At 40.0% G+C, this 27,707-nt stretch overlaps 3 protein-coding genes across 4 annotated transcripts in view; all 3 read left to right on the forward strand.

Annotated features, from left to right (window-relative positions):
- Positions 1 to 57: 57 nt before the first annotated feature.
- On the forward strand, positions 58 to 6,254 carry LOC119497751 (xylose isomerase-like). Its single transcript, XM_037786114.1, has 14 exons — positions 58 to 211; positions 614 to 690; positions 1,597 to 1,669; positions 1,817 to 1,929; positions 2,034 to 2,059; positions 2,832 to 2,969; positions 3,060 to 3,169; positions 3,258 to 3,353; positions 3,449 to 3,532; positions 3,611 to 3,737; positions 3,858 to 3,963; positions 5,327 to 5,509; positions 5,617 to 5,691; positions 5,788 to 6,254. Exons 1-14 carry the CDS (start codon positions 184 to 186, stop codon positions 5,869 to 5,871), a joined length of 1,320 nt encoding a protein of 439 aa, XP_037642042.1. The 5' UTR covers positions 58 to 183; the 3' UTR covers positions 5,872 to 6,254.
- Positions 6,255 to 7,729: 1,475 nt separating this feature from the next.
- sqlea (squalene epoxidase a) lies at positions 7,730 to 18,043 on the forward strand. The gene is made up of 11 exons (XM_037785924.1): positions 7,730 to 8,204; positions 9,085 to 9,346; positions 11,110 to 11,287; positions 11,447 to 11,543; positions 11,679 to 11,792; positions 13,003 to 13,174; positions 14,358 to 14,453; positions 15,202 to 15,344; positions 15,618 to 15,714; positions 15,892 to 15,979; positions 16,944 to 18,043. Exons 1-11 carry the CDS (start codon positions 7,926 to 7,928, stop codon positions 17,134 to 17,136), a joined length of 1,719 nt encoding a protein of 572 aa, XP_037641852.1. The 5' UTR covers positions 7,730 to 7,925; the 3' UTR covers positions 17,137 to 18,043.
- Positions 18,044 to 23,309: 5,266 nt separating this feature from the next.
- The window catches only part of oxr1a (oxidation resistance 1a), a 187,897-nt gene continuing 183,499 nt past the window's right edge, over positions 23,310 to 27,707 (forward strand). For both annotated transcript variants that reach the window (XM_037785297.1, XM_037785300.1), the window contains exon 1: positions 23,310 to 23,464. The gene's annotated coding sequence lies outside the window, so the exon portion shown is untranslated. The remainder of the gene's footprint in view (positions 23,465 to 27,707) is intronic.

A 27,707-nucleotide genomic window follows, 5' to 3' on the forward strand; every position in this document is an offset into this window, starting at 1 on the left:
GTGTGTGTGTGTGTGTGTGTATGTTATACATGAATATACCATATGTATATACAGCAGAGTGGGTTTTACAGGGGTTTAGTGACACCTTGTGTGTGAACAGAGAACTGCTCTCTCTGTTGTGGAGGAAGGACGTGGACTAACTTCAGTCAGTCTGCAGGAAACTTGAGAAGTTGAGATCCAGAAATGGCAGCTCAGGAGGAATTCTTTGCGGGTAAATCTTATTATTTCAAGTGCTGTTTACTGTCTGCTGTGTGTGCGTGTTTGTATATATGTCTCGTGTACATAAAGTGTCCGTAATGTTGCACTGTGACTGCAACAACATGTGAACAATGGGGTCCTTGTTGTGCACAGAGCTCAAACAAACTCATGTCTGTCTGCAGCAGCAGATGATACTGCATGAGGCTGCATGCTGTCAATGAACTGCATATACATTTTGTATTATTTCAAGTAGTTTTCAACTCTGAATGTGTGAAAATCTGTTTTGATACAGATACTACAGTCATATGTAAACCACTTTAATAGCATGTGTTCTCCCTCCATATATCACATGACTGCAGGAGGTCAATATGTGTTTGTTTCATTGCATATTGCACAATATTTATGGTGCACACAGGCATTCCCAAGATCCCATACTCACCCAGTGCTGGGCCTGGAGATGTCATGTGCTTCAAACACTACAATGCAGAGGAGGTAAGTGTGGAACACACACACACACACACACATTACTGTGATGACACATACTGCATACCTGACATCTGTAGAGCCGTGTGTATGCCATGTTTGAAAACAGAGTTCGAGTTATCGGTACATTTTACATGCATAAATGTAAAAAAAAAGTTACTCCCAATTTCACTGGATTTTTATGTGATTTTAAAGAATATATCAAGACTCTCAAACTTATAGCCTTCTAGGAAAACTAATAAAACTGGAAAAAAATTATAGTAAACTATATTAAGAGGAATAATGTAAGCTTTTTTATCTTTCTTATAATTTTATATTTTTTTAAATATATTATCCCAATTATACTTTTTAAATTATCATTATTATTTCCATTTATTTCTTTAAATTAATTTCTTTTTTTTCTGTAACATTAAGATAAGATAAGATAAGATAAGATATTCCTTTATTAGTCCCGCAGTGGGGACATTTGCAGTGTACAGCAGCAAAGGGGATAGTGCAAAAAACAAGAAGCATCAGCTAACACAGTAAAAAAAAAAGAGCTAAACAAAGTGTAACAAAATATGAACCATTTAAATAGAAGGAAGTATAAAAATAGGAGCAGTATATACAGTATTGACAACAAACAGACTATTAACAAAATTGCACAAGTGGAAAATGATATTGCACAGTGAGAATGAAATGAAATTCCACCTGAAAATATTGCACAGTATGAATTACACCTGAGTAGTTGATATTGCAGTCATTATACAGTATAGTGCAGTTATTGTCAGATTTTGGTGTGTAAGTGGTCTACTGGGAGCAGTGCTTATGTGGAGTACATGTCTGTAATGTTTGTACATTTCAATGTTTTTTTAAGTTTTAGTTTTTTTGAGAGTTAGTGTTATTTGAGGCTGAGATCAGTGTTGGTCTGTGCAGGTGCTGATGGGGAGGAAGATGGAGGACTGGCTGAGGTTCTCCGTCTGCTACTGGCACTCCTTCTGTGGCACTGGTACTGTAACAACCACGCTATTGTAAAGACACATGAACACTGTCATTCTATTGTCTTCGGTGCTATTAAAGTTTTTACATATTTTTAGATTTGTATACAAAAATACATTTTTAAATGAGGCCAACAGATATTATCTTCTTTGTATAGGAGCTGATCCTTTCGGGTCTCCGACCCTCCACCGGCCCTGGAATGAAGGAACTCCCATGGACTCAGCCAAGAAGCGACTGCGGGCTGCTTTCGAGTTTTTCACCAAGCTTGGTGTGAGAGAAATCACCTCAGTTTTACAATGAAAGTCACAGTTACACACGATTGATTTATAGGTTTTACTGTGCGTGTCCTTTGTGACCTCTGCTTCTTTTCACAGGTGAAATACTACACATTTCATGACAGGTAATTGACCATTTCCTTTTTTTTAATCTTTTTTTATTATTATATTTATTAACTGGGCTTGCATAATCAAACTACCTGTACTTTACATGTAGGTGAATAATGGTATAAATAGATTATTAGATTATCTATCTACTCAGTGTACTTGCTCAGTGTGGTTGTGCCTTTAAATTCTCCTTTGTCCACCTCTTCTGTGCACAACTGCCACAATAAATTCAGTTAACAGCATTTAGAAGTAATGAAATCTAACAAGGACAAGTATTTGATTTTTCTTGTGTATTACAGCGGTGGTTCCCAACCTGGGGTCCGGGCCCCCCTTAGGGGGGCGCCAAAGATCACAGGGGGTGGGATTTGGCTGCTCTGAGGTTGTCAAAATTAGATTTGCACATTTATAACTAAAATCTTAATAACACACTTACTGGATATTTTTTTTAATGTACTGTATATAAAACTATTTGAAAATATATATTTTTTGCTGCTTAGTAGGTATTTCTGCACAGTTTTTTCTGCACGTTTTTATCTAATGAAATATTCTACTTCAGTCCATATTTGTTGGCGTTTAGTCTTTCAAAAACAACATTTTCCTATTTGCTCTCCCGCTTGCGGCGCTCACTAAAGGAGGTCTGCACCTGTGTTAACGGGGCAGTCTAGCAACAATCTATCAACACCATAAATAACTTAATCACCTTATTTAATTTGAGAGTAGAGGGGACTCCAGGCTGGGAACCACTGTATTACAGTATTCTGAACAATGTCTGTCCTCTGTTTTCTACAGGGACATGGCTCCTGAGGGCTCCACCCTGGAGGAGTCCAACAGGAATCTGGATGAAATAACAGACCTGGCTCTCCAGCTGCAGAGCCAGACTGGAATCAAGGTGTTGTGGGTCACCTGCAACCTCTTTGCCCACCCAAGGTCAGTGTCAGAAAACATGCAGGGAAAGATGTTCTTGCTCATTTAGGCTGTAAAAAAACATGATATATACACATTTTATTCATGTGACAGGTACATGAATGGTGCAGCCACCAACCCTGACTGCCATGTTCTGGCCTACGCTGGCGCTCAGGTTAAGAAGGGGCTCGACACTGCCAAGAAGCTGGGTGCAGAAAACTTTGGTATGACTGACTTGATGGTGTCACTGTGTTTAAAATATCGCCTTCAATGCAGCAATGTTGCCACATCATTGTATATTTGTCTCCTCAGTGTTTTGGGGAGGGAGGGAAGGTTTCCTGTCTGTCCATAATACTGATGTTGCTGCTGAACTGAAGCACATGGCCAACTTCTTCAAAATGACTGTCAGTAAGTGTGCACATGAATATGGGATTAATTCAAAATCAGAGTTTTGGTCAGGATGTGGCACACTGTCAGTTTGATGTCTGTATATTTGTCACCAGATTACAAAGAGAAGATCGGGTTGAAGTGTCAGTTTCTTATCGAACCCAAGCCGAAGGAGCCCTGCAAACACCAGTATGACTATGGTAAGTTTTACCAAAACAAACATGCTTTGTAATCTTACAGTCTTAATGATGCATTTTATATGTCGCTTTCTTCTATAGATGCTATGAGTGTCATCGGATTCCTTAAGCATTATGGTCTGGAGAATCACTTTAAGTTGAACATCGAGCCCAACCACACCACCCTGGCAGGACACTCCTACGAACATGATGTTGTCATGGCCTCTGCGTGAGACATTTTACATAATATCTAAGTGAACACTGTTGCAAAATGTTGTTGCGTCACAATTTTGGCACATCCACAGCATCTTTAACACATTCTGTATCCTCTTTGCCTGCTGGTGGACAGGTTTGGCATGCTGGGTTCAGTTGACTCAAACACTGGGTCTCCTGACCTGGGGTGGGACACAGACCAGTTCCCCATGGACATCAGGAACACCACCTTGGTCATGAAGGTGAACTACATTTCTTTCATTTGTAACAGGAGTTTACTGCTAATGATGTTTGTGTTAGATGTTAGATAAGGATACAGTTTAGCTTTAGCTAACATTGCTAATATCCAACTATAAAGCGAGGAATCTCTGTCTGTGGGTATACGGGTATGTCCTTCGCATATCCCGAGAACCGCTCATCCGATCTACTTTACACTTAGCAGGTGTATTGCTGGTGACCCCCTGGAGTGCTTTGTCGAATTTGGTGCAATTTGGACACGTGACACATTCAATATTATAAACTTTGAATAAACAAGCACACAGCGCTCTGCTCTGCAGCAGCATGGGCGGTGCTTCAGGGCTCTCTAGACTGAATCCAGCATGTCGTCCGCAGTGGGCAGACCGCGATTCAGTTTACTTCTGCTTCTTTTCAAATTCTTCCTCACTTCTGCAGCAGGCAGCTGCAGTTATATTAACGTTATAGACTATGTTACATGGATGCTGGCTATGAACCAGTGTATTTCACCAGTGTGACCATGAGTAAGCACGACTGGGTGAGTTATTCTCCGTGAGTAAGTCAGTATTTCCCCGGTGTCAGACTTGATACTAACTTATAACATTAATAACGTTACCGTCGGCAAAATACCTACGCTAATTAAATGCTTGCTCTACTTTATAACCACGGTAGTAATGTCAAAGAAAGCAACTAATACGTTTATTTGTAAGTTACCTCCCCTAAGTGTATTTCACCGATGTTTCTGACCGTGAGTAGCGGCAACTTGGGTGTGTTTTACAGGCCACGCATTTGGCCCGTTCTGAACAGGCATGTTTTCAACGGGCACTGCACTAATACTTAGCAAAGGCTGAGAAGAGTAATCATTTGGTTAATTGATATTTTGGCCACTTAGGGGCAGCCGAACAAGCTATAATAGCAACATTATTATCACCATATAAAGTTGATATGGTGAACGTGTTATGCAGACACAGAGCAATGTTAGCATTGATTTGGAGTCACGTTTCTGTCCGCACGGTGAATGTAAATATTCACTCTCCACTTGGCTCTGAGTTGGTAAAATATGTAACTCTTTAGCAGCTATGTGCGCCTTTAAGTTCACAAGCTAGATGCTAACTTTGTCTTTCTGTTGTTTTGTGGCTGGAAAACCAAAAAATTAAGATAGCTAAAGAGGTTAAAAAGCTATGTAGAGGGAACTGCATCACTAGGAGGGACCCGTTTACAATACACTTAGTCATGTGATACATTGTAAATCTAAAAATATTGATTAGTGCAGCTTTAATGTTCATATAAATGTTTATTGCACAGTCTGTAGTATAGATCAGAACAGTGATACAGGAACCCAGTTATTCTTTAACGTCTAACCTTCTCCAGACCATCATTGAACAAGGTGGTCTGCAGCCAGGAGGCCTGAACTTCGATGCTAAGGTGCGCAGGGAGTCCACAGACCTGGACGACCTGTTCATCGCTCACATCGGAGCCATGGACACCTTTGCAAGAGGACTCAGAAATGCTGTTCGCCTTATTGAGGACGGGCTCATCGCCGGTATGGTGAAGGTATGTGTGCAGCTAACGGAGAATCACTGTTAAATAGACTTTAATTTTTTTGGTATTATTATGAAACATCCTACATTATGTTTGGTCTCTATGTGTGATTCAAACAGGAGAGATACTCAAGCTTCAGTCATGGTATCGGACAGAAAGTGGAGGATGGTTCTGCCACCTTGGAGGAAATGGAGGTAAGACTATTAGAGAGTTGTAGCTTACGATACTTTTAGGAATATACAGTAAGTGATGGTCTCAAATATATGAGGTTATGCGTTTTGTTTTCCCAGGCCTTCATCAAGCAGAACGGTGAGCCGAAAGTGACATCAGGGCAGCAAGAGAAATATGAATCAATCTTTAATCACTACATATGATAAAGCTTCGCTCTCCTGTGTCTGCATTATGACATGATAACCTTTGACCTTAGATAGAGTGTTAAACAGAGTGTTAGAAAGGTAGAGCACTTTATTAATCCCACTGGGAGTAAGAATTGCATTTATTTGCGGTTGTTTTACTAACTTAAAAAGTAAAAATACAGATGCTGAACACTGCAAGTAGAGAGCTGAAATGTTTATGTATAACATGACCATGACAGACTAACTGATAGACCTATTAACATTTTGGGAATCAGTGTAGCATTATGTATTTGTGGTGCTATTGACATAACATCTGGAATTGGATACTCTGAGTGGCTATATTCATATTAGCTGATGACTACTGATGTTCACTCTGTAATAAAACATATTATCACAATGCAGTTGATGAGTGAGCATGTTTATCTTACAGTTTCTACAATCCAGTCTACACAGATATTAAAGAGGATTTATAATGCTATTGAGCTTTCCCCCTTTCCTTTAGTGTGTTATATAATTTTGTGTGCATGTAAAAGGTCTGCAAAGTTACAAAGCCCAAAGTCCACGCCAAAGGGAGTTCCTCTCCCCCACAGAAACACTGCTCCTGAACTGCCTGAAACGCCTTGATTGAAGTCCTGCCTTTTCTTCCGTAACGTGGTGATGTCACCATTATGCATTTGCATAATAAGAAGTAGTTAAAAAAATTCAGAGGTGCACGACAGAGCACAGGGACAACGGAGCCTTTGCGCATCACGCGAAAGCTGTGATGACGTAATTTTCTGGCGCACTATGGCTTCACTACAGGGAGCATAAACCTAGCTTAAACCTAGCTTTAGTAGTCTCATTTAGCCACTTGTTAGCAACCGCCTTTTTTAAGACATATAAAAGCTTAAAAATTCACAAGTTGTGTATGTATTGATTTATTTTATGTCATAGAACAAAACTTTAAAGTCTCTTAAGCTTGTGTTAACAACGGACCTTATTTCAGGCATCTAACCAAAATCATAGGCCTTGGTTTTAGACAATTGGCCTATGGAAAGGAGGCTGGGTCACGCGCCATATCTCCGGGGGTATAACACATGCGCAGTAAAATCTGGTCCGCACTCGCCGAAATTGAGCCAATCGCACGCACAACCACAGCTTCAGTTATACTACTCATGTGTTATCCCCCATACCTCAAGACCCATGTCCGCCCGTGACCCAGCCTCCTTTCCATAGGCCTTGGTTTTAGGACTCACTCCTGTAGGTCTAGCACTCTATTAGCCAGAATACACATGGACACATTTGGCCTTGTTTCTTCTGTTACAAACACTGAATATGTATTTAGTGCACACAACAAATAAGAAAAGCTCAAATGTAGATTTCTGTGATGTATCTAGGCTACAATATTTTGATATTAGTTCTTGGTATTCACAATTTAAGTTGCCATGGTAACACTTTGCCATCTGGAGGTGGAGAAGGAAAGCAGCTGTGACAGACTGAAGGATGTTGTTGTTGCATGTTTACAGCCCAGAGTGGTTGATCCTGACAAACAGGAGCTTTGCAGCAGGTCCCCCCTCACTGTCTGTAAAGTCAATGAAACACGCATCTTTCCACTGACATCACATCATACTACCAGCCTGCCGGCCGACCGACCAATCAGCGGCCGAGGGGAGAACAAGTGCCGGTCGATCGTCCAATCAGCGGCCGAGGGGCGGCCCGGGAACCCGCTGCCGTCCAATCAGCGGATAGCGTGAGCTCTGCTCACCGACACGTCACTGCTGATTGGAGGGTCGAGCTGTAAAGGAGGCGGGACGTGAAAAGCACCCAATCAGAAGTTGTCCGTGTTTTTCATTATCATAAAATATTCAGCAGCATCTCTCCGACTGTCTGCCAGCTAGTTATCATGAGTTACATAGGTAACCTTTTGTTTGGGTTGGCTGACTTGTGTTTGGAGCACCTGAGAAACAACATGGAGAGTAATTATTAATTGCATGGTGTTTTTCTGTCAGCCTAAAGAAAACCTGTTTCTCAGTAGTGCTTTCACCATTTAATTATTATTTTATTTTTTTAAACTTTTTTTTAATCCGACAAAGATGTGGACTTTCCTGGGAATAGCCAGCTTCACGTACCTTTACAAGAAGTCCAGCTCTATCTTGACTTTGGACCACAGAGAGCTTGTGATGGCCGCAGCCTTATTTCTTACAGTCGGGCTGCTGCTATCATATATCAGATATTTCCACATCCAGAAGCTCAGAGTCTCTCAGGTGTTTCATTTGCCTCTGAGCCTCTTGTCTTTTTTACCTGTTATCAAACATTTAATCCCCCAAACTTCAACACAGAGGAGCGATAAAGCGGAGAACAACTGTAAAAAGGTAAGACAACTCCTGTGGATACATGTTCGACTAATCATGTGAACAAAGGAAGACACAGGCAGATTAAAAAAACAAAAAAAGACTAAATGTCGTTTTTCCATTAAATTAAAGTAATTATTATATATATTTTATATATTTTTGTGAGCTTAATCTCTGGATAAACTAATGTCTTCTTATTATAGACTCTTGTATAGTTTTATTGAAGCATCGCTTTCATTTCTTCTCTACTAAAATGCTTGCAACGTTAATGTATTGTATATTCAAAGACTGCAACTGAAATCCGAGAGATATAGCTGGTTATTTGGATATCTCCATCGATATATATCTCTCTTTATATTTAATTCTATCTATCTCTATCTATATATACTGTATAGGTCTCTATATATATACTGTATATATAAATATATATATCTATAGATATCTATCTCTCTATAATCTATCTATCTCTGTCTATTTCTATCTCTATCTCTCTATATATATCTATATCTATCTATCTCTATATGTCTATATCTATCTCTATCTCTATATATCTCGATCTATCTCTATCTTTCTCTCTATATGTATATATATCTATATCTATATCTATATATCTATATCTATATATCTATATCTGTCTCTCTCTATCTCTCTATATATATCACCATATATCCATCTATCTATCTATCTATCTATCTCTCTATCTCTCTAACTTTACAGTATATATTTATAGCTATCTTTCTATCGCTCTATCTCTATATATCTATCTATCTATCTATCTACCTCTCCATATCTATATATTACATAAACTGTAGTTATAGAGAGATGTATAGAATCATTTTCCAGTGTTTGCCTTACAGTCTGGACTTTACACTTATGAGACTCTCCACCTCATTGTTTCCAGAGCCGGAGAACAAGGAAAAGAGTAGAGCCAGAGTCCTCTTCTACCTCACAGAGCGCCTCAGCTGGTGGCCCCTCAGTGGCCCCGGAACCAGATGTGGTGATAGTCGGGGCGGGGGTCCTGGGGTCAGCTATGGCGGCCGTCCTAGCCAAGGACGGGAGGAGGGTGACGGTGGTGGAGAGGGACTTGAAGGAGCCTGACAGGATAGTGGGGGAGCTACTGCAGCCTGGAGGGTTCAAGGCCCTCAAAGACCTGGGACTGGAAGGTCAGTGATAGACGCTGCTGTTGCTGCTGCTGCTGTTAGTCACCTGTAAACACACTCCCAATGTACAAAGGATCACAGTCAGCCCTTTTGCATGATCACTTTAGTTCCTATAGTTTCCTATTTTCTCAACCAGCTTCTTACTATGAGTGATGAACACACACACACACACACACACACACACACTACATGAAGTTTATTTCACATGAGAGGTTTCTGTATTCTTCTGTGCTCTTGTCACTGGTTTGAAGTGGGCAGGTCACAGATTCCCGTGCACCAATCAGAGTTAGCAATGAGGGCTGTTTGCTTACGTTTCCTGTGCTGCCAATCAAATCTGACTCACACAGTCCTGATAAAACAGATCAGATGAGTGTTAAACTTTAAAACAACATAATACCTAGATTGCTCTCTGATTGCTGCTTATTTATTCCTAAATATGAAATGTTTTTGTAAAACAGTTACTTCTGTAGTTCTGTTTATCTACATGTACACTTCATACTTTGTGATCAGTGTAGCTTTAATCAGGAAATTCTGCACGAAATTGATGGCTTTCATTTGCAGCCATCTGACCATTGTACTTCATGAAAAGAGTTAGTGTTCCACACAAGCAGTCATGGTATTTTTTAATGAAGGAGTTTCTTGAATGTCACATCCAAAACAAATCTCTAAAACACAGAGAACCCAGCTGATTTTGTTATTAAAGGTAGGGTTGGTAAAGATCTTAGAAACATTTTCTGTTATATTAGTGGAAATTCTCATTACACCTCGACAACAATCAATAAATCAAATGCTCTGACAAAAAAAGAGAAGGATGCGGTATCTGTGGCTGTCGCAGGTCTGTGATGATGATCATTTTGGGGAAGTGGCTTTGGAGGGAGGTCTGAAGGGACGGACTGTCAGTGTTGCCGACGTAGTGACTTCCTCTCTAGGTTTAGGGACTTTTGGCGCTAGTGCTGCTACTTTCATTGGAAAAGAGTTGGCAACACTGGGCAGGGTTTTTAGGTTGGATCATTTTTAAAAATCTAGCGTGCTTTTGCTAGTTTCTCAAAATCACCAACCCCAGCTTTAAATCATCCAAATAACAAATGAATCCAGCTTGACTAAATAAGTAAGTTGTATACATCTAAGTGGGGAGATGATGTGTGCCTAAAACATCAATTTAGCAGGTGATCGGCAGAATCTCTTTGTAATCTCTCCCTAAATATTTCCTAAGTGTTCGGAGACTGCATCATGCTCTACTATGATTTTAAAAAAAAAGTTCTTTAATGCTATGGTAATAATCCTGTTATAAAGTCGTCTTTTCTGTCATATTTATGCTGTATCCCTTCTTCAAAATGTCCATCTTGCAGGTGCAAATTATTTGTAAAATCTTCAGAAAATCTATCAGAAAATATTGGTTCAATGAACCAGTGTACCAGTCTTTGTAATCTGATGCTGCGCAGCCAAACGTTGTTCAAATCTACAGACCTTTATTTTAAATTCTAGTGCACATCACAAAGTTTCTAAAGGTACCAAATATGACAGTATGAATTTGTGGGAAATGCGTATTAAATGAAGTAAAATACATCTCGAATATTTCCATTTGATGGAGCCATAAACAATATAGAGTCACAGGTTGAGGATATCAGCTCCGTGTTCCATTTAGTCTGCATGCACTGAGTCACATATACTAAATGTACTTACTACTGTATGTAAACAGTAGCAGACATTGAGTGAATAATGGCTGCGTGTTGTGAAACCAACCTGTTGCGTGTGTTTGCCCTCAGGTTCAGTGGAGGGTCTGGATGCCCATCAGGTGAACGGCTATGTGATCCACGACATAGAGAGCAGCACAGAGGTGGAGATCCCCTACCCTCAGGGGGAGGACAGCGTCCACTGTGGACGCGCTTTCCATCACGGCCGATTCATCATGGGCCTGAGGAGAACCGCCCTGGCACAGCCAAAGTGAGTCATGAAAAAGAGCCCATATGCCAACCTACCAACTGGCTGATTGGACGACATTGTTTTTGACTTAGGGTTGGAAAGAAGTATAACTATACAGGAGTATAGTTAAAAATATGTTGTTCACATCAACCCCTTTAACTGCCTAATTGCGCCCCCCAGTGTCACATTCGTAGAAGGCACCGTGACCAGTTTGCAGGAAGAGGAAGGCTGTGTAACCGGAGTCCAGTACAGGGATAAAGAAACTGGAGACATCAAGGTCAGAGGAGGAAACTCTGCTGCACATGTACAATGTTATATTCCACTTTCCATTACCCCTCCACCTCATGGAAAGAGTTACTCTATTTATTGCAGAGGAGGGTGTATGATAACTGTGTGAACCTGTTTTCTGTAGGAAATCCATGCAGCGCTGACTGTGGTGGCCGACGGCTGCTTCTCCAAATTCAGGAAGAGTCTGGTCTCTGGGAAAGCTCACACCTCCTCTCACTTTGTTGGATGCCTTATGACGGTAAATACCACCCAATGTTGTAGCTATCATCACACTGCAGCTGAATAAACTGAAATGACTTGAGCCCATCAACCGATTAGTGGATTTACAGAAAATTATTCATTGATTTAGTATTTTTTTCAAGAAAAAATACAAAACATTGACTTAGCTTCTCAAATGTGAATCTTTCCTAATATGTCTTTGTCATATACAGTATGAGAATAAATCTTCTGGTTTTGGACAGTTGGTCGGATAGATCAAAGATGCTTGCTCTGGGAAATTATAACGGGCATTTTTCACTATATTCAGATATTTTATGTACAAAATTATTCATCAGTTAATTGAGAAAATAATGTGCAGATTTAGTGGCAACTGTAAATTGTTCAAATCTGTGATACTTTTGACTATAAATACCTAATGGTGCTATTGATTATTAACATTAAGTCACTAGATGTTGCATTCTCCGTTCCCCGTTCCATTACATTTACTTCACAACTAGTCGTTGCCAGGCATTTACCGTCAATCTCAGCCATTTATCAGTTTTTTCCACACTAACTGACGACCCAGAGATACCACATGGTACCACGTTTTACTATCGGCTCACGAGCCTTGTTAGAAGTGGGAATCAAACGTCAGATATCTTCTGCAGAGATAAACAAAACATACATCTTGGACCTACCAAAAATTTGGAAGCCTTTATGTGACTTTAAAAAGGAGGTTGCTAACAAGTGGCTAAATGAGACTACTAAACGTCATCACGCCGACTCGTCCTCCTTTACAGCCTCGTTGTGTATACTTCTACGTTTATGGACTAACATTAGCTTTTTACTTCTGGCGACGCATTTACACTTCAAAAATCATAGAAGTGGTGTTCATTTGTGGAGTTTATCTTGCTTAAAAAAATTTGCAAGTATCATAAACGTTTGTTTGCCACAGAGCTTATTTTTTGCAATAATCCAAAATGATCCCATTGGCTTTTTTTCGAAGGAACCAGGGCGATGCTAACTTCCTGTTTGTTCTACAAAAATATGTCATCCCTGGAGCTCTCTATAAGACCTTTTAATAGCACTTGGAATGATGCATTCCTTTTAAAATGTAATGTGTGATTGATTTGGGAAATCAATAATGTGTGCTGTGGTAACCTTACAAATGAACCTTTACTTTATTTGAAACACCACCTCGAGTCATATAAAAATCTTCATTTCTGAGTTATCACTGTGCTTCTCTCCAGGACTGTCCCCAGTTCAAAGCAAACCATGCTGAGCTGGTGCTGGCCAACCCGAGCCCGGTGCTCGTCTACCAGGTCTCCTCCTCACAAACCAGAGTACTGGTGGACATCAGGGGGGAGATGCCTCGCAACCTCTCTGAGTACATGGCTGAGAAGATACACCCTCAGCTGCCAGGTAAGACACAGATGAGATACATTTGTATTTTGACAAAAGGTTTTATTCTTATGTAATTATTAGGGCTGTCACAGTTGAGGCGATAACGCAAATTCGTTTTAACTTCACTTATTTCTTTAACGCATTAACACAGCTTGCGATTTTTAGGTTGTAGCGGGCTCAGTATTAAAGCTAGAGTGAAGATACTGGTATCATATGAAACTACAAAACCTGATGAATCCATTGGTACCATGTCGTACTAGCTTGTCGCGAAGGACGTTAAATAATGCTCACTTACACATGGCATGGTCATTTTCAAAGGTGTCCCTTGACCTCTGACCTCCAGATATGTGAATGTAAATGGGTTCTATAGGTACCCACGAGTCTCCCCTTTACAGACATGCCCACTTTATGATAATCACATGCAGTTTGGGGCAAGTCATAGTCAAGTCAGCACACTGACACACTGACAGCTGTTGTTGCCTGTTGGGCTGCAGTTTGCCATGTTATGATTTTAGCATATTCTTTTTGCTAAATGCAGTACCTGTGAGGGTTTCTGGACAATAATTGTCATTGTTTTGTGTTAAATTATTTCCAATAATAAATATATACATACATTTGCATAAAGCAATTGTATTTGTTCACTCCCATGTTGATAAGATTATTAAGTACTTGACAAATTTCCCTTTAAGATACATTTTGAACAGTTAAAAAAACTTTTTTATATAAACTATGGACAATCATGCGATTAATCGCAATTAAATATTTTAATCAATTGATACCCTAGTAATTATTTCTAGTGAAAATGACCTTTGGCCTGAGGAAGAATCCCTGCAGCGTGATAAATGATCATAATAATGGCAGTGATGCCAGATGTCGTGGTAGGCAGGAATAGATCCAGACTGCTGCCCGTGCTGTTGTGTGTACGCCCAAGGAAGCTACAGTTGAAGGATTTGACATTCATGGTGCACTCTGCTATTCAGCTGAAATATCAAAGCCACAATATCAAAGCACCAGCTCTGGTAACCTTGACAGAGGTCCAGCTGAAATGGCGGAGTCAGTCACACTGATATATTAATAAACGTACATCCACACACCAAAAGAAAAGGCTATTTCTTGTGCATGTGCCCAGCGTGCACCTTAAAGGTTTCCATCCACGGAGCCATCTGAGTGATCAACCGCCTGCACTCTCTCTTTCCCTCAGAGCATTTAAAGGAGCCTTTCATGGTGGCACTACAGAACGATCGACTCCGGTCCATGCCTGCCAGCTTCCTCCCTCCCTCCCCTGTCAACAAGCCAGGTACTGAGTGTTGTTAGAGATGGCCAGAGAGAATCTATTGAGCTGATTTCAGCTTGTGTACAGCATGATGCATGTCTTAGAGAGTAGGGCACCGCTTTGGTCATTACTGTGTGATGAAAAAAATTAAAGAGCTTTCTTGGTTGTCAATTAATTAGTCTGCATTTTAAGTTGAATTAAAATGCTGTAAATGCATGCTCTTTCCAAGGTTTATTGAAAAGTTATTAGTAGACTTTGTTTAATGGATAAATTCAAAATACATGTTTTTTTTGTTTTTTTTTTACCTGATAGAGCAATAGGCTACTTAATTTAACATTATAGGCATTTTGCGAAATTGGCTACTCTTATTAGCTTTCTTGCCGAGAGTTAGATGAGAAGATCCATACTATTCTCACATGAGAGAGTGTTATCAATGTTCTCATTTAACTCTCGGCAAGAAAGTGAATAAAAATACTCCCCAAAATGTCGAAAACTATTCCTTTTAAATTCAACTGTAGCCTATGTGGGTGTTGGATTGGAGTTGTAACACTAGTGAGCTTTGTTTGGTGTAATAATGTGTGATGACAAACTTAAACTCCCAAAAGGTTTTAACTGTCAAAACATTTGAAATAAAAAGCACAGAGAAACACTAAAATTCATCTTGTTCACCGTGTTTGGTACTAATTGGAGGATTTTAGTATTACAAAGTGCTGGGAGGGTGGGTGAGTGATGTATTTTGGATGAGAGACTAACAGCAGTCTGTCGTTTTCAGGCGTGCTTCTCCTGGGCGATGCTTACAACATGAGGCATCCTCTGACGGGAGGAGGGATGAGTGTTGCTCTCAACGATGTTCGCATCTGGAGGAGTCTGCTCAAGAACATCCCGGACCTGTACGACGACGGGGCGATGCTGCAGGTGAACACAGGGACTAGACCTAACCAATTTCATACCAACAACTCACTGTTTATCTTGACTCTAAACTCTAAAAGCATTCACGTTAAAACTGTTAATAGAAACTCTCTAATGTATATGAAAAACAAGGCCTGTGTAAGTGTACAACATAGCAGCTATATTTGGAGCCTCTACTGCATCACATTTGCCTTGTGCTATTATTCCCTCTGCTGTAGGTGAGAGAGACTGCAGACCAGTGTGTAATATTACATGGCTTTCTTTCTTTCTTCTCAATAGGCAAAGAAAAAATTCCACTGGGAACGCAAGTCATCACATTCTTTTGTGGTGAATGTGTTGGCCCAGGCCCTGTATGAGCTGTTTGCAGCCACAGACCGTGAGTCTCTGCCTGCCTCTGCATCTAATAGCACACAGAAAACAAATGACAGGGGATCAGAAATTATTATTTATTTTGCATAGAATAAGTACAAAAGTCAAAATCTGCAATAAATTCAAACACTCAATGGTCTGTTTGATTGTCATCATGTCCATGTGCCTGTTTTGTGTTAACCAGAGTCTCTTCATGAGCTGAGGAAAGCCTGCTTCCAGTACTTCAAGCTCGGTGGGGAGTGCATTAATGGACCTATTGGACTCCTCTCAGTGTAAGCATTAAATAATGTCCTCCACAATAACATAGGATAGACAGAATTGTTCTCATATGGCATGATGGAAAGCAGTAATTTTTGGGAAATATTCTTTTTGCTTTGCTTACTTGCTGAGAGTTAGACGAGAAGATTGATACCACACATGCATGTAGCCTACTCTAAATAATGAAACTAGAGCCGGCTAGCCTAGCTTAGCATAAATAATGGAAATGTGGCTAGCTTGGCTGTATCCAAAATCCACCTACTAACACCTTAGAAGCTCACACATTAGGCTGTATCTCTTCCTACGGCAACCTCCCATCGATGACAAGACTCCAGGAATGCTACGCTAAAGTTAGTATGAAGCAAAAGCTAACGTGAAGCTAAAGCTCACTAATTATGCTACATGTTGTTTAACTGTGTAAAAATGACATGTTCAGTTTTACGGGGATTATTATGTGCTGGACTTTGTCTTAGCTGGGCCCAGTGGTGAGCAAATGCTACCCGTTTGTGCTAAGCTAAGCCAGTTGGCTGCTGGCTGTAGCTAGGCCAATGGTTCCAAACTTTTTCACGTCAAGGACCCCTAAACTGACATAAATTCGATCTCAGGCCCCCATTTGATAAGATTTTATCCCAGGGTCCCCCATTTTTGCTTTTAGATATTTTATTACGGAAAGTATGAAACCCCATTACAAAAGTAGACATTCTGTCATTGTGTTACTTATGGATGGGATTATAGTGAAAATAAATGATTCTCCTTTTTGCTGGGGACCCCCTGGAACCCTCTCAAGTACCCCTGGGGGTCCCCGGACCCCACTTTGAAAACCACTGCGCTAGGCTACAATGTTTATCGTACAGACACGAGAAAGGAATTACTCTTTTCATCTCACTCTTGGCAAGTTTATTTCCCAAAAAATGTCAAACTAATCCTTTTAACACATGAGACTTAAAGAGACTTAACGACATTGTGATTTTTTCCCAGGTTGACACCCAAACCCATGACCCTCATTGGACACTTCTTTGCCGTGGCGATGTACGCAATCTACGTCAGCTTTAAGTCCGAGTCGTGGAGCACCAAACCTCGAGCTTTATTCAAGAGTGGAGCCATCCTGTACCGAGCCTGCACAGTCATGTTTCCACTCATCTACTCAGAATTCAAGTACCTGGTGTACTGAGGAGCTCTACATCTGGGCACAGAAAGTCCAATCTCTACAATATAATATGCCTTTGCCTTACCGAAGATGTCACTGTTTCAATTTGGACATATTATTCAACAATGCCTTGGTGTAGCCCTGTTTGTGCTCACCCACAGTTTGCCGTCTGCTCACACCCTGAATTACACTGAATATTTAATACTGTGGAATTAGTCCTGCCCAACAGAACTGCTATGTGGAACATGGCATCTGAATTTTATAATAATGATTTTGCAATAGAGCTACTTTTTAGTTGTATATTTTCCTACTGAGCTAATTTGTATGTGATGATATATTTTAATACAAAAATGCGTCATTTAATATGAAGCACTGATGTCAGAAAACAACAAGCTGTCTAAATTATTATCTGTATTTCATTCAAAAATCCGGAATATTTCTTATTTTGTTAAAGAAAATATCTGCTTTATTTGTTCAAATCACACACATTCTAACTGTAATGATCATTTCCTGCCTTCCTGATACTGTGGCTCTTTACATAATGTCATAAGGGACTATTTGTAACACATTTTGGCTTCTACACTCAGTCTGAAACATGCTGACAGTGCAGCTGACAAAACTATCATCCCAGAACTCAAGAATGATCCCTGCACTATTTTAGTCCTGCTGGATGTCAGTAAAGACCTGACGCAGCATGCCCTGGGGAGGGGGGGGAAGTTGAGGTTTGACGGGGACCTGAGATAGAAGGAATGATGCTCATATCAGGACCAAGTAAGCGGATGATGCTCAGGTTGTGTTTTCCTGAGCTGACACAGACAAGGATCTCCTGACATGTAATTCACCACAGCGTCCTGCACTGTTGTGTTTACCTGTTGTGTGCCTGCGTTGGGCTTGATGGGCCGTTAAATAAATCATATGTGACAGACAACAAGTCCTTTGGATAATTTGTGTTATTAGACAGTTATTGTTATTGATTAAATATCTGACAATAGGCTATTATATATCTGTTATTAGTTACTGTAAACTGAGTTTAACCCTACTGGACAAACACTACCATATACAACCATTAGATGGCGCTCACTCACAGCTGAAGGATTTCTGTTTAAATGGAGGCCCTGCCTGTAAACGTTTAGCTCTCAGTGAGGATTGGATGTGGATTAAAGCTGCAGTGGGTAGAATTGGAGCAAATATGATTTAAAAAAAAAAGGTCACTATATCCTAACAGTAGTGCATGAGACAGGAAATCTGAAAAAAATCATGTGCCTCTGTGTCCTCCGATGCTCCTAATGGCATCTGCAAGATTTCACAGGCCGGAGGAAAACAACCAATCACAGCCGAGCTGGTGCCTGCCGTCTCTGAGCAGCTGTCAATCACTCGCAAACTCCGATCAAACGGTCAAACTAGGCAGTGTTGATCAAATATGAATCAATATTCTGTTACTGTAATGTCGTGTAGTGTACTGTTTAGCTGTAAAATTAGAAAGTTTGTGACCTGGCAGCCATGTTGAGATCAGTTGAGGAAATACCAAGCAACGCCCACCAGTCGGAGCACACTTTCTATTTTTACAGCTAAACAGTACACTATAAGATGTTTCTGAAAACATTTGGTGATAAACAGGCATTACAGTAACAGAATATTGATTCATATTTGATCAGCGCTGCCTAGTTTGACCGTTTGATCGGAGTTTGTGAGTGATTGACAGCTCCTCCGTTGAATGAACAGCCAGTAGGAAAGCTCTTTCGCTCTTTCTCTTGCTACACAGCTTCACTACAAATTAGGGCTGACAAAGTAACGCAAATTCGTTTTAACGCCACTAATTTCTTTAACGAATTTTTAGGTTGTAGCAGGCTCAGTTTTAAAGCTAGAGTGAAGATACTGGTATCATATGAAACTAGAAAAACCTAAGGATTCCATTGGTACCAACCAAATGGTCATGCCATGGCATGACCATTTTCAAAGGGGTCCCTTGACCTCTGACCTCCAGATATGTGAATGAAAATGGGTTCTATGGGTACCCATGAGTCTCCCCTTTACAGACATGCCCACTTTATGATAATCACATGCAGTTTGGGGCAAGTCATAGTCAAGTCAGCACACTGACACACTGACAGCTGTTGTTGCCTGTTGGGCTACAGTTTGCCATGTTATGATTTGAGCATATATTTTATGCTAAATGCAGTACCTGTGAGGGTTTCTGGACAATATTTGTCATAAATTGTGTTGTTAATTGATTTCCAATAATAAATATATACATACATTTGCATAAAGCAGCATATTTGCCCACTCCCATGTTGATAAGAGTATTGAATACTTGACAAATCTCCTTTAAGGTACATTTTGAATCCAATGTTTTTTCCATGTTGTTGCAACCACAAATGCCAGGTGAGATACTGTTCATTTTATACAGACCAAGATGCGGGTCTATCGTATTCCACCAAGAGGCCCAAAGTCATGTTTTCTGTTTAACCATTCCATTGAGTTTTATTTAACATCACAGGCAATGCCTTCCAAGTAATTTCACTCAGACTCACTCAGATGAGAAATTCATACTTACTGGCTCTCAGTAAGTCTCAAGCCAAATTAATTTGTGCAAGACTGTTTACAGTTTTATGATGGGTGTGAGAATAATCACACATACACACACACTAAATGTTATTACTGCAATGAAGAGCCTCTTTAACTAATTTCTGATGAATGGATTCTCTGTTCCATGAATAACAGGACGCGTATTTGCGGAATGAAGAATATCTAATATCTTAATGGAGCGTTTTTTTTCTCTGTTCTATGGATGATTCAGTGTGAAAAGGTATACGGAGACCCAAAGCAAGCTATTTTTCAGGAAATGCACTGTCTCCCTCATTTATTTATGAGTGAGCTCTGGGGTGTTCAGGAGGGTAGGCATCACGGCCATCGGTCTTCAGCCCTCTGTCTTCAGACTCCATGTGGCGCTCATCGATTTCAGCCCCTTGCTGCTGAAGTGCACCATCAATCAATACAGTAACAAGTCTTCATTTATACTTGAGAAATGCAGTTTCCAACTCAGTGGGCACGGAGTCCTGGTGTTGTCGGTGTGGTCGAGAGAGGGAGAGGCCCCGGTCTGCATTTGGCCTTGGGCCCCATCCAGCTAACATGACTGTACATCACCATCATGACACAACAACAAGACATACATGCAGCATGACAACATAAATGCAGCCATGTACGACAACATTTCAAATGGTTTTCAGGCGTTCATGTGGATTCTCTTCTGCAAAGTCCCAACACAGAGCCAGTTTGATATCTGTATTTTCTCCTTTAAACCCACAATGACGGTTTATAGTGCATGTAAATAATGCCTTGCAGCGCTATATAACAGGCTGTGTTCTCACAAGGCCACACATGTAAAGCAACAGCCCAAGGTGCTTTCATTTCATCACTGCCAGGATTTTGCTTTTTATTTTGATACTCTTCTACAGGCACAAGTGTGCAGAGTAAAACTAATATAAGTCAAGGATGTTGCCTTTTATGCAGATATAATAGTTCATAACATCTTTCTATAAGCTGAAAGTGTTATATTATATTGATATTTGTCTAACTGGATGTTCTGTCATTGAGGTTCTAAGTCAGTCAGTATGTGTCTGAGTAGCTCACACACATATGACTGAATAGAGTTTAGAGAGTCCTTTTTGCTATTTAATTTATCACCTATTGCTATAATATTCTATTAATATTCTGTCGGGATGTATGGCATCTCTGTGGGGTAAGTGAGTGACAGTGGCAACCTTTTATATCCACTGTTGTCAGATTAAATTCCAAGTGGGGATTTGCACTGTGTCAATGGTTTAGAGTAAGTTAATTATGCCCTTTTACCTACTATATCATCATAACATATCGTTATAGTATACCTTGCAGTACATAAACTGTGTGCTTGATTGGGCCAAGTCAGTTGACCCCACTGCAATTCTTTTATTTCTGTAATAGTCCTGAATGGATTTTATGCTGTTATTTGTGAAGCATCCTTTTTTACATTAGGGGAAGCTGGGGAAACACCAAGCCGACATCAAAGAACTAGCGGCCTCACGTCGCCTTACGTCGCCTTTGCTTTGGCCAAAGAGTTGCACTTGAACACACTGCAAAGACTACAGCCGACAGGCAACTACCACGTCCATTCTGCCCCTGCATGACAGGAAATAACTTTCCACACCAGCAGGTTGCGTTAGTCTGTATTCGTCGTTCAAAAAGGGAAACCGGAAGACCGAGGACTGCGGATATAAATGCTGTTGTTATGATGCGTACATGAAACAAAGCAGCGTTTGCCAACCATTTTGCCCACCACTCTCACTCACCACTTAGCTTCATTCCAGACGGCCATGTCGCTGTGAAAATATCCGTGTGTTGGAATGATTAGACGAGATGAAGATGAAAAATGAGAAGAGCCTTCTGTGTGTTTTTCCTATTGCCTTTACTCGTTGGCTTGTTTTCCTCACGTCCGTTTCTCCTCTCGTGCACTGACTGGTTTAAGCTAAACAGCCAATCAGAGTGATTTCTCTCACCGACATGCGCTGGTGCCGAATCAACATGCTGAATTGGTTGAAAAAGTTCCAACACAGGCAGACTAGAGCCGACGGTGCGGGACACACCAAAAAAACTAGGCCAATGGATGCTTACTGACGGCCCCAAACTGTCCGACAGTCGATAGTCGGCTTAATGTGTCAGGGCCTTAAGTATACTTGGCTCATACTAACAAGTATACAGAAAAGTCTAAGTATACTTGGCTTATAGGCCTACTTGTACTTAATCTTTTGATCGAGATATGCTTAAGAAAAGTATAATTAAGTATTCTTGCCTTATAGGCCTACAGAAAGGTATACTTGGCTTGTTGTTGTGCTTATTTTTTGACAGAGTAGCCTATTAAAGTGTGTGAGATAATGTATCTCAAGAGGCTTCCTGGTTAGATATAGGTTAAATAAAATAAACATGTCCAAACCATCAAATGGAGCAGTCTAAATAATACACACCCTTACCAAAAAGAAGTTTATTCAAGTGTGCTATAAGTATACTTCTTTTAAACTTAAAAAAAGAGAGCATACTTTCAGTTTACTTTTTATGTACTTATCAGAGATATACTTAACAAAAGTATACATAAGTATACTTGGCTCATACTGACAAATATTCAGAAAAGTCAAAGTATACTTGGCTTATACTGACAAGTATACAGAAAAGTCTAAGTATACTTGGCTTATACTGACAAGTATACAGAAAAGTCTAAGTATACTTGGCTCATACCGATAAGTATACAGAAAGGTGTAAGTATACTTGGCTTATACTGACAAGTATACAGAAAAGTCGAAGTATACTTGGCTTATACTGACAAGTATACAGAAAAGTCGAAGTATACTTTGCTTATACTGACAAGTATACAGAAAAGTCTAAGTATACTGGGCTCATACTGACAAGTATACAGAAAAGTCTAAGTATACTCGGCTTATACTGACAAGTATACAGAAAAGTTGAAGTATACTTGACTTATACTGACAAGTATACAGAAAAGTCTAAGTATACTCGGCTCATACTGACAAGTATACAGAAAAGTCTAAGTATACTTGGCTTATACTGACAAGTATACAGAAAAGTCTAAGGGCTCATACTGAGAAGTATACAGAAAAGTCAAATTGTACTTGGTTTATAGGCCTACTTGTACTTAATCTTTTGATCAAGATATACTAAAGAAAAGTATAACAAAGTATTCTTGATTTATAGGCCTACAGAAAGGTACACTTGGCTTGTAGTTGTGCTTATTTTTTGATAGAGTAATCAATTAAAGTGTTTGAGATAAAAAGCTTCCTGGTTAGATATAGGTTAAATAAAATAAACATGTCCAAACCTTCACATGGAGCAGTCTAAATAATGCATAGGCCTATACATTGTTTATGTTTCAGCATGGAATTAAAAGTACCCTCTAACGCGGGAAAGCAGAAGGGAGGGTGAGATGTCTAGTGAAACTAAATTGCTTATGAAACTGCTGCTATTTCACTCTATTTCCACCTACTAGCTCTACTACATTTATTTCCACCCTTCACTGCAACTCCTAGATCATTGTCATTCCTGCAGCAGAGCATCCAGTCTGACAGCTCTCCTCCTCCTCTCCCCACCACCCCCCTCTCCTGGCCGGGACGCCTCTCTTGGTATGGTCCGCTCCTCCCCTCTCCTACGTCTCATCGATGGTAGTTTCTATTGGGAGAAGGTCAAATGACTCCGCATGTCTGCCCGTGTGTACATTCCCGAGATGGTGCACGCCTGATGAAGAAACACTTCTAAACCGTGTGTCCGAGTGATGTTTGCGTCCATGTGAAGCGGCTCCTCTCTCGTTAAAGTGAGTAGCAGTGCGCGTTGTGTTGTGTTGTGTTTCCGAAACGACTCAGCCGGCTTCTGTTTTGATGTGGCCGGATAAGTCGTTTCCTTATAAAGCTTTAATGTTTGCAAAGTGTTGTGTTTCCGTGCAGCTGGTGCAGCTCAGGAGCCCGGATGGGTTAAAAATAGTTCTTTTCGGATGCTGCTTCTGCATAGTGATGCTTTCAGACAGTGCAGGTGAAATTCAGGTAAAGGGTCGCTGCAATTGTTCCCTAAACGCACCATTGGGTGCTATTTGTGTCCATTTGATTGTATTTCTACTACTATCAAGAGGTAGCTTATGTCCATTTTTATCTTTTAGCATTACTAGTGTACCAGACATTTCACTGTTCTAGAAAATGGACAAATATATCAGCAAAAGTAGGCAGGGGACTCCCTGTAGGAGTATTATAGGAACATTTAGAGGTACTAGAGGAGAATAAAGACAGCATTGAGAGAAATAAGGTCAGACTTTTTACAGGATATTATAGAAATAAAAGAAAAACATGGAAATACAATACCAGAAATTGAAATGTTAATTATAAACTCAGACATGTATGAATAAAAATGTTTTCTTGTTTTAGTGAGTTAATAAGTGGATGTTTACTCTACTGTAAATGCCATCCGAGGTCAGCGTTAATGCGGGAGCGTGGAAAGTTCACTCCTCAGCAACTAGAAAGCTCTGAGGAAGGGAGACTTAATGAAGTGAGTCATCAGAGTCAGCCCAAAACTCTCCCCCCCCCGCCCCTGCAGAGTTGCATGTATCTAAGCCTATTACCACATTGCATAATGCAATAAGGTATAGCCCCATAAGGTGCAGAATGAGCTGCCTCCGGGGCCTGTATATTGTCCAGACTCCTTAATCTCTTATTATACATCCTAATAAAACATATCAGTGCAGAGCAGGGTCAGCGTGTTCAGGTAAAAGGAGCTGTATTACTGTCCAGAGACACACTGTGCTCTGCTGATGCTTCCTGTAGTTTGTTCAATGTCTGTGAGATGTTCAAGGTCGAGGGATGGAGGAGTTGAGTGTTCAAGTGTTACATGCTCATGAAAATGTGTCACGATACGACTCGTTTTGTGACCACCGTGGCTTTTTTGTTGTTTTACTTGGTGGTCCACATTAGTTAGAAAACATAGACTTTCTTCATGTTTTGTTCATTTTAACATTTTCCTCATAGGGCTGTCAATTGTTAAAATGTTTAATCGCTCTTAATCGCATGATTGTCCATAGTTAATTGAGATTAATCACATTTTTTATCTGTTCAAAATGTACCTTTTAAGGGAGATTTATCAAGTATTTAATACTCTTATCAACATGGGAGTGGGCAGATATGCTGCTTTATTCAAATGTATGTATATATTTGTTATTGGAAATCAGTTAACAACACAAAACAATGTCAATTATTGTACAGAAACCCTCGCAGGTACTGCATTTAGCATAAGTTTGAAGAAACACCATCTGCATGTAGATGGTGCGGCTTGAACACATCATCAGTGTACTGCATTTAGAATAAAAATATGCTCAAATCATAACATGGCAAACTGCAGCCCAACAGGCAACAACAGCTGTCAGTGTGCTGACTTGACTATGACTTGCCCCAAACTGCATGTGATTATCATAAAGTGGGCATGTCTGTAAAGGGGAGACTCGTGGGTACCCATAGAACCCATTTTCATTCACATATCTTGAGGTCAGAGGTCAAGGGACCCCTTTGAACATGGCCCATGCCAGTTTTTCCTCGCCAAAATTTAGCGCAACTTTGTAGCGTTATATAGCCTCCTTCACGTCAAGCTAGTATGATTTTCTAGTTTCATATGATGTCAGTGTCTTCACTTTAGCTTAAAAACTGAGCCGCTACAACCTCCGAAAGATCGATTGCGGTAAAGAAATTAGTGGCGTTAAAACAATTTTGTGTTAACGGATTATTATTACATAACGTTGACAGCCTTATTTCTTAATAATGTCGCCATGAATCCGTACAAATATTATCTCTTTAAGGAGCTACTACTCCAACTAGGGCTGCAACTAACACTTATTTTCATTGTTGATTTTTTTTCTCGATTAATCGATGAGTTGTTTTGTCTATTAAATGTCAAAAAATGGTGAAAAATGTCGATCGGTGTTTCCCAAACCACAAGATGACGTCCTAAAATGTCTTATTTTATCCACAACTCAAAGATATTAAGTTTACTGTCACTGAGGAGTAAACAAACCAGAAAATATTCACATTTAAGAAGCTGGAATCAGAGAATTTAAACTTTTTTTCTCTTAAATAATGACTCAAACCGATCAATAGATTATCAAAATAGTTGGTGATTAATTTAATAGTTGATAACAATCGTCGCAGCTCTACTATTAAAAAATGTAAAAAGAAAGTGCCAAGGTAACATATTCAAATGGCTTGTTTTGTCCGACTAATAGTCCAAAACCCAACAATATTTAGTGTACTATTATATAACATAAAGAAATTGAGAAGCTGGAACTAGGTAATATGGCATTTTTGATTGAAAAGTGACTCAAACAATCATTGTTGCTGGTTAATATTCTGTCCAATCAATTAAATGTTTCAGCTCCGAGTCCAACATTTTAATGTGAAATGCTGAGCGATTTCCCTAACCATGCTGTAGTCATCAAATGGAAATTTGGACTAATCTTTTGAAATACAAATCTTGTCATGTTGGAGAAAACAAGCACCAACACCTATTACAAAGGATGGCGGCCAGTGACAGGCGACACTCACAACTCGAACGATGACTCTCATGATCAAATTATGCTCGGTCCTGCTGGCTTTGATTAATCCTCCACCCCGCCGTCGTCACTGAGTGCTCGCTGTTACCAATTGATTACTGCACTGATGAAACTGAACTATATTCACTTAGCAGACACGATTACATACATGGTGTTTTAAAAAGAAAAACAAATTCAATTGGTTCTAACAAAATACATTTCAAGTATATCAAACTGTGCTTTCATGCTTTTGATGCTTTTGTTTTGGCACCGATAAGCCGAAGCTGTAAGGGATGAGGCTTGATGTTTATCGAGGTGGCCTCGGCTAAATTCAGTATCTCCCAGATTCATCTGTGAAGGGCTCTAAAGTCATGTGGTGTTTTAACAGCTGCGACTATCTCATCTATCTCTGCAACCTCATTAATGCACACACACGCTAACACTCACACACACACTCACACACACACACACACACGGCTGTCAGGTAGAGCCGGGAATCTCTGCGAACACACGCTGAATTACCAACATCAGACTTTTTGCCAGGCAGAAGGTTTCCTACAACACGTTCTGTGAGTGTTAAACTGCTGCCAGTTTTTTTTTGTACAATGACAACATCTAGTATAAAACTGCTTTTGCATTGAGCTGATGCTATATGACCTTTCATAATCTGAAGGTAAATTAGTGGTTCTTTATAACCCTGAGTGGCTCCATGCAGATATAAGTGGTTCCATGGGGATTCTGTAGTGTCTAAGTACTGCAGTTTTATATTAAAAATGAGTCATAAATGGTTCTTATTTGTTCTATAATAGTGCCATGTAGCCAGTAAGGAACTGTTTTTGTATGTGTCTGTAATACATATGGTTCGCAAGTGGTTCTTTGAGAGCTCTTCAAACAAACAGACCAGAGGGAGCCACCATCACTGGAGTCCTAAATCTGCCTTTGTAACCGGCTGATGCTAATCCATGTTCAGACCCTGTACTGAAACTCATAGAAGCTGTTGCAATGAAAAAGAATAAAGAAGCATTTGAGGCTGAATGATGCCGGGCAGTGCCACATGAGGCTGTTAATCTTACATAATAAACCTCTAAAAGAGGGTTTGTCTGAAACCAAAATCACCTTTCCTCTGATTACGTGCCAAAGTTTTGACTCTGTTAAGTACTTTGTTCAGGCTGCGTAAGAAGCTTGTAGTTGGCCAGCCTCATGTGCTACTTTACAGGAGCCCCGGTCGTTTTCGACACTGGAGTCCAGGGTGAGGTCATCAAATGTCTCGTTTCCTCTTACAGTCCGTAACCCAGAGATATTCAAGTTTATGAATATTTTTCTCACATTGGAAATGTTGCGATCAGAGAATTTAAAAAATAAAGAAATTAATTGGTTATGAAAATAGTTTCCAACTAATTTTCTGTCGATGGATTAATCGTGTAATCACTGCAGCGCTGCCCGAAATGATCCCCACTTGTTTAAAAACTTATTGCTATTCATTCAGCATGTAGTG

Source organism: Sebastes umbrosus, chromosome 11 (genome assembly GCF_015220745.1).
Source record: "Sebastes umbrosus isolate fSebUmb1 chromosome 11, fSebUmb1.pri, whole genome shotgun sequence".
In the NCBI taxonomy this organism is placed as follows: domain Eukaryota; kingdom Metazoa; phylum Chordata; class Actinopteri; order Perciformes; family Sebastidae; genus Sebastes; species Sebastes umbrosus.

Bases quoted from the DNA above. Each gene is read 5' to 3' on its own strand.
- LOC119497751 (XM_037786114.1), top strand. From the start codon at position 184: ATGGCAGCTCAGGAGGAATTCTTTGCGG. The intron at 1,930-2,033 runs GTGAGAGAAATC...TTCTTTTCACAG, and splicing joins AGTTTTTCACCAAGCTTGGT to GTGAAATACTACACATTTCA. The intron at 2,060-2,831 runs GTAATTGACCAT...TGTTTTCTACAG, and splicing joins TACTACACATTTCATGACAG to GGACATGGCTCCTGAGGGCT.
- sqlea (XM_037785924.1), top strand. From the start codon at position 7,926: ATGTGGACTTTCCTGGGAATAGCCAGCTTCACGTACCTTTACAAGAAG. The intron at 11,793-13,002 runs GTAAATACCACC...GCTTCTCTCCAG, and splicing joins TTGTTGGATGCCTTATGACG to GACTGTCCCCAGTTCAAAGC. The intron at 15,345-15,617 runs GTGAACACAGGG...TCTTCTCAATAG, and splicing joins ACGACGGGGCGATGCTGCAG to GCAAAGAAAAAATTCCACTG.